The sequence below is a fragment of the Pinus tabuliformis genome, chromosome X (assembly GCF_031772625.1).
Source record: "Pinus tabuliformis cultivar Carrire ecotype Pingquan chromosome X, CPIR1, whole genome shotgun sequence".
Lineage (NCBI taxonomy): Eukaryota > Viridiplantae > Streptophyta > Pinopsida > Pinales > Pinaceae > Pinus > Pinus tabuliformis.
The window spans coordinates 1,694,060,461-1,694,067,674 of record NC_142308.1 but is presented as its reverse complement, the minus strand read 5'-3'; the positions used below and the strand labels follow the sequence as shown (position 1 = coordinate 1,694,067,674).

General features: G+C 42.7%; 1 protein-coding gene across 1 annotated transcript; it reads left to right on the top strand.

Moving 5' to 3' along the window:
* Positions 1-294: 294 nt before the first annotated feature.
* LOC149146518 (uncharacterized) lies at positions 295-867 on the top strand. The gene has a single exon (XM_089452796.1). It carries the CDS (start codon positions 295-297, stop codon positions 865-867), a length of 573 nt encoding a protein of 190 aa, XP_089308922.1.
* Positions 868-7,214: the final 6,347 nt, after the last annotated feature.

Sequence of the window (7,214 nt, the reverse complement as noted above, 5' to 3'; positions counted from 1 at the left end):
AACTCTTCAATTCACTCCGGATGCTTTAGCTCGCCCATCCCGAACCCTAGACCCTCTCTGTCTACTCCTCGTAGTTCCACTAAAGTGTGCAAAAGCCTTCTGAGGGAGCACCCCACAGGTCGGCACACGAACAAGCCTAAAAAGGGAAGGTGCCTCAAAGTAGTGGATACAAACATTAACCTGACCTTTGGTGAGGATGTGCCAATGAGAGGTGTGGTTGATACGGCAAGGAAGGTTCTTGTTGAGCGTGTGTGGGACAGAAACTATTCAGTGGAGCGCCTCTGACAATGAACCATGGAAGTATGGGGCTCCCTGTTAAAAGAACTCCCTGTCATCAGGGTTTTGGCTCATGGTTGGTTTGCCCTCCGTTTTCACAGAGAGGAGTACATGGACTGGATTCTTTCCCGTTACTGGCATATTGAGTTGGCACCTGTGCTACTAAAGAGATGGGATCCTCTGTTTGATCTGGAACGAGAGCAGTTGGGAGCGGGACCAATTTGGGTCAGACTGCCAGGGTTACCCATGCAATTTTGGACCCCCCAGGTTTTCAAGCGCATTGGCAACGCACTAGGGACTTACCTTGAGCATGACCAATCCTATGAAAAAACAGGAATCATGACCATGGCAAGGATTCTGGTTCATCTTGATACCAGGGAGGGACTTGAGGAGAAAATCACACTCCACAGGAGGCATTTCTCTCGCAGACAGCTTCTCGACTATGAAGGAGTCCCCTTCCATTGCAGAAGGTGCCACAAAGTGGGACACCTGTACAAGGATTGTCCGCTTCTCTCATCGCCGGCTTCAGAGACTTCTCGGGGGGTCAAACATCGTCTCTCGGAAGAGCAGAACATGAGCGACCAGCTATAAGGACAAGTCCCACCTGAGGCAGCTGATGGGGTGACACAGAAGGCAAAAAATCCGCGGAAGACTCCTCCTTCTCCACCTCGCACGTGCTCCAAATCGGCTGTGGGATCGGCTCCCCCTCCGGGTAATGACTCTGCTCCCATAACCTCTGTTTTTCTTTCAGATGTTATGACTTCTTCATTGCATATTACTACACCCCCCTGCCATTTCCCTGTGCCCTCTCCCACCATTACTTGCACCATCATAACCCCCCCCCCCACATTCTCCACTACTCCTCCATCTTTCCGGGGAAACTCTCCCCCTCCCCCTCATACCTCCTCCCCCTCTGCGATGGGGTCACATCCCTACAACCTCAGATCCAGATCTCTGCACTATACTCCCCTCCTTGGATTGGGTTCATCTCCCATCACAACTGACTCAAAACCCACCAGAGGGTGCCCATCCAAGATTTCAAAAGCCATCAGATCGACGGTGGCTGATGTTGCACAGGGTCACCAATCCACTATTGAAAGGGCACTTAGAGCATCTGAGCCCTCTGCCCCTGTTCCCCCATGATCTGGCTATCCTTCAACTGCAGGGGACTAGCCAACCCCAATAAGAGATTGGCTCTCAAACGTCTTTTGTACAACTCCAACTGTGACATCCTCCTTCTCCAGGAAACTCTTGGTTCATCTGAATTCATATCCAAAACCCTTCACTCCATCCTCCCGGGCTGGTATTTCCAAGGATTGGATGTGGTAGGCAGATCGGGGGGTCTTGCCATGGGAATCAACCCCAAAACAGTCAATCATATTTCATCCTGGGGTGGAAAAGGTTTCATTGGCATGGATATTTTTGCGAGTGAACTGGGGATCCAATTAAAGGTGATAAACATATATGCTCCTAATCAGAATAGACTTGAATTTTGGCACTCCTTGCTGGACCACCCTCTTGTCATGGGATCCACCATCATCGAAGGAGATTTAAATTTTTCAATGGGAATTTAGGAATCATGGGGCCATCACTCTCAAATTGACCCTATTACGGACCAAATGGGCATTCTACTGGAGAACCACAAACTCATTGATGTGCCCATGAACAAGAAAATGCCCACTTGGCATAACAGAAGAACTGGTGAGGCTGCCCTGGGTCGGAGGCTGGATCGTTTTCTAATTCATGAAGATCTCCTCTATTCCCTCACCCTTTACAGGCAATGGGTTGGTACTGGGGGACTATCTAACCATTCTCCCAAATACTTACAAATCTTTGGCCCTTCTATAAAGCCTCGTGCCCCTTTCAAATTCAATTCTAGATACTTAAAAGACCCTGACTACATCAAACTCGTCTCAGATTTTTGGAAGGCTCAATCCCCCCTTAGGGAGCAAAGAATGGTTGCTGACTTCTGTGGTCACCTAAACAAACTCAGAACACTTACTATGGACTGGTCAAAAAGGAAAAAAGTGAGAGATGAACAGACCCTGAAGGACATAGAAGAATAGATTTCCTACCTAATGGATGAAAAGGGGCTTGGTTTCCTTTCAAATGATACAAAGCTCCAACTTGTAAATCTGGAAACACAGAAAGCAAAGATCTTACTAGAAAAGGAAGAACTTTGGAGGCTTAGAAGCAGAGCTATTTGGCTCCAAGCTGGCGATGGAAACACAAAGTTTTTTCACAATTTCGCCAATGGTAGAAAGGCTACAAATACCATTTGGCAGCTGCCAAGTGATCAGGATGGATGGGCCTCCACCCATCCCCAATTAGCTAGGCTAGGGATTTCACACTTCAAAAATCAGTTTACAGCTCTGGCTGCCATCACCCTCCCTGATATCATTAATCTGGCTGGACATTTCCCTAGCTTTGTGAATCCTGATGAATCCGAAGATCTTCTAAAACCAGTCACTATGGGGGAGCTTGAGAGCACCCTAAAATGGTTTAAGAAGGACAAAAGTCTAGGCCCGAATGGATGGCCAGTCGAATTCTACACTGCATTTCTTGATATTCTGGGGCAGGACCTTCTGGCGGTCATTGAAGAAAGTAGGACTTCTGGACATATCTATCCCCCCCTAAACTTCACCTACTTGGCTCTGATCCCTAAATCAGACTCCCCTGCCTCTTTCAATGACTTCCGACCAATCTCTCTTTGCAATTGCCTATACAAAATTATATCCAAAATCATCGCCAATCGTTTAAAGCCCATCTTATCCAATCACATATCCCAGGAGCAATTTGCTTTTCTTCACCATAGACATATCCAAGATGCAATTGGCTCGGCCCAGGAAGCCCTTCACTCAATAAAACTCAAGAAGCTCAAAGGACTGACTCTCAAAATAGATCTATCAAAAGCCTTCGACAAAGTCAGTTGGTTATACATAAGAATGATCATTACTCATTTGGGCTTCCCCCCGGCTTTCTCAAACTGGATAATGGGATGCATCTCCTCTGTATCATTTTCTATCCTCATCAATGGGTCAGTCACTCCCTCCTTTCATGTTGATAGGGGCATAAGGCAAGGATGCGCTCTATCCCCTTTACTCTCTCCTAGTCATGGAAGGACTGAGCTGATTGATTGATACTAAAAGAAGAAGGGGGAGACTCAAGGGACTAAAGATCACTGATCACTTCAATCTGACTCATCTCCTCTTTGTGGACGACATTCTAATTTTCTTGAGTGGAAGTGTTCTGGACACCACATCCATGAATGAGGTACTAAATCTCTTCAGCAGAGCGACGGGGATGGAAATCAATAGGGGAAAATCTACCATCTCATTCTCGGAATGCACTCAGCAAGAAATTCAACTTTCACTACAAAAATTTCCTTTTCAAGTCACTGAACTAAAGGATGGGCTAAAGTATCTAGGCTTCAGGCTCAAACCTGATGGATACAAAATTGCTGACTGGACCTGGCTCATCACCAAAGTGGAGAAAAGAATAAATTGTTGGTGTCACAGATTCCTGTCTAGGGCTGGAAGATTAATTCTTATCAAATCAGTTCTGGAAGCCACTCCAGTGTTTTGGATGTCTCTGGCTTGGATCCCAAGAGGGATTCTTCACAGAATACAACAAGTTTGCTGTCAATTTCTTTGGAAAGGAAGAAAGGAGGGAAAACCTTTTTCCTGGGTCAAATGGATCAGAATAGCCACTCCAAAAAAATGGGGAGGATGGGGACTCAAGCAACTCCCTGCTTTTGCACAAGCCTTAGCTGCAAAACAGGGCTGGCTATTACTAAAGCAAAATAGCCTCTGGTCAGAGGTAATCACCCACAAATACATTTGGCCTTCATCAATCATTGACTGGATAAGGCGACCCTCCTGGAACAGAAAGGGCATCTCGGTTATCTGGAGGGCCATCCTAAATATGCTTCCCATTATAAAGGATGGTCTCCTATGGAAAATTGGAAATGGAGCTTCAGTTCATATTGGGATTGATCCCTGGACCAGAAGTGGGAACTCTTATCAACTCCCACCCGAGCTTATAAATTACTTAAACAGTAGAGGCATAAAATATATAGAACAGCTCGGTGATCAACAAAACTCCACATTTCTCTCACAAGCTTGGCTTTCTGGACAAAATTGGAACATTCCCATTGAATGGGACAGGACATGGCAAAATTTTATCCAAGCACTCACAGAATCACATGTCAGATTAAAAAATGAAGATGATGAACTCATTTGGGGTCACTCCAAAAAGGGCCATTATTCCTCTAAACAGGGCTATGACATCATTATTGTGAAGTCTAAACTGGAAGGCACAAGAAGTTGGTGGAAATCCCTTTGGAAACTGAAGGCACCCATGCGCACAAGACTTCTGATGTGGAGTATACTTGAAAACAAGATTCCCACTGGATCCTATCTAAAGAAAAGGGCTTTCATGGGTCCTACCTAGTGTGTACTCTACCACTAGGAGGAGGAATCGACACAGCGTCTCTTCCTCACCTGTCCGATCACAACTACCATATGGATACAAGTTCTCTCAACTCTCAAGCTAAACATGAGATGGCATGGAGCTGATATATTATCTGCATGGGACACCTGGTGGGGAGTAGCAGCGGAAAAAACAAGAAATTTACCCCTCCTAGTCTCATGGCATATCTGGCTCAAGCGAAACCTCATAATCTTTCAAGACAAGCCGGTGAACTGGAATCTGATCCCTCCGAAAATCTGCTCAGCATTTGAAGAGCTACCTGCAGAGGAAAATAACAACAGACCCAGGAATATTAGACAAGAGCAGATAGACAAATCAACCCCTTGGGCCTATTTTGATGGTGCTGCTCAGCCACATGGTTGTGGGGGTGGCATCATCTTTCACCTCACAGAATCACACTTTTTTCAGATTAGCATGGGATTAGGCCATGGTACAAATAATCATGCAGAACTGATATCTCTCTGACACTTGATTTATTTTGCCATCCTTCACCATTGCAGGAAAATACAAATATTTGGGGACTCAAAGATTGTGATTGATTGGTTTAACAATACTGCTTCTTGTAATGCATACACTCTGAGATCTATAATGGACGAAATTGTTTTTTTTTTAAACATATTTTGATCAGATTTCTTTCCCTCGCATCTACATGGAGTGAAATGAAAGCACTGACAAGCTTTCGAAAGAAGCGATGAATCATCCTCTAGGAGAATGGATGATCTTAGAACACACACCAGAAGGAACATATCGGTACTTCCGCAAGCCATACATTGACAGGGATCTACAAAGGGGGAACAGCCCCTAATCTTCAGAATTTTTGCTTATAATTTTGTCCATATGCAATTTTTGTTTTGAACCGATGTAAATAATATATATACTACAGTCATCACGTTCCGGGGTGACAATTTTTTATCTCAATATTGGTCAAGAACCAGCACAGTACACCCCCCGAGGTCTTATTGTAATTATTCTGAACCTATGATAGTGGATTTTCAGCCACAGTACAGCATATTCCCATGGGCATCTGCAGCATGTAATTTCACCTTTAATGAAATTATGAATTTTCTTTCAGGGAAAAAAAAAAAAAAATATATATATATATATATATATATATATATATATATATATATATATAGATATATATATATATAGTTTCAAAACACCTTCCAATTTAGCCCCCCAGGATCTAGATAGAAGCATTCCAAATCTAGCAGGAATATCTGCTACTACAACATCCATGACCAAGATTCTAGCTGAAATTTGGGCTAGTGACACTGCCAGATCCTTAATAACCCCTAGACACTTGACCTTGTTTGAATCAAAAGAATACAAATCCCTTTAAGGTTTGGTCACTTGTAGATTTAATTTCTTCATCACTGGTACAGGCATAAGATTATGTGAAGCTCTCCAATCAAACATACAATTATGTAGGAGGAAATAATGAACCAATAGGGAAATATAAAAAGGAGGTATTGAATAATCTACTTCCTCTACATGTGGACCAAAAACCACTACTGGTTTGTCTTCCTGCAGATTTACAGTGTCACTCTCATTTTCTTTTAAAATAATAAACTCAGCAATCTCCTTTTGATAAGTAGGTCTTTTTTCCAATTCTATAAGGGGAACTTGTATTCTTACCTTTTCCAACTCCTTGGTAAGACTAAACAAGTGACCCTGTTTATCAATCTTTTCATTCTCATCTTCACCTTTCTTCATGACTGGAATTATTCAAGGAATTGAAACAAGTTTCTCCAAAGGAATTTTTCTAGTTTGATCTTGAGAAGACTCACCTCAAAGTATCTCGAAGTATCTATGTCTTGCCATTTGCATTTTGATGTTGCTTTCCTTTATTTACTTGTTTTGCAGGCTGAGATTCTTGTGGAGTCACTTTTGGTGAGGAAGTTGAAACTAGTTGCTCACTTTCATTTTCTTGATTTCTTGATCTTTTCCTAGATCTTAGGTCATATTCTGTATATAGTTCAACCTGCATAAAATCAGAGAATTGTTTCCAATATTCGTCAATTTCATTTTCATCATGAATAGTATCTGCTTCATCATACACATACTCTTCTCCTTTAATGCTGAGTTCATCTTCATCAACTGCATATAATGTAGAAATTTGATCTTCAGGTTGTTCTTCACCAGGCTCTGCTTCTATATATAATGGTGCTTGAATTTGATTTTGATCTTTTCTTTCCTTTTGCAAGATTTGCAAAGGTTGTCTTCTGAATTGGGGATTAAAGTTCTTATTATACTGTGTTTGTCTCTGAGAGTTCTTATTCTCTAACTCTAACCTATTTAACTTATCTGACATAGTTTTAATTACATTACACATATCCTCCAACGATTGACTTTGGGAGGATTCTATCTTTTCCTTTCCTTTGTCTTGGGTAGGCTATGTTTATGGTGCTTTTCCTGCAGCCACCAGATTTGCTTCTATCTCTAAA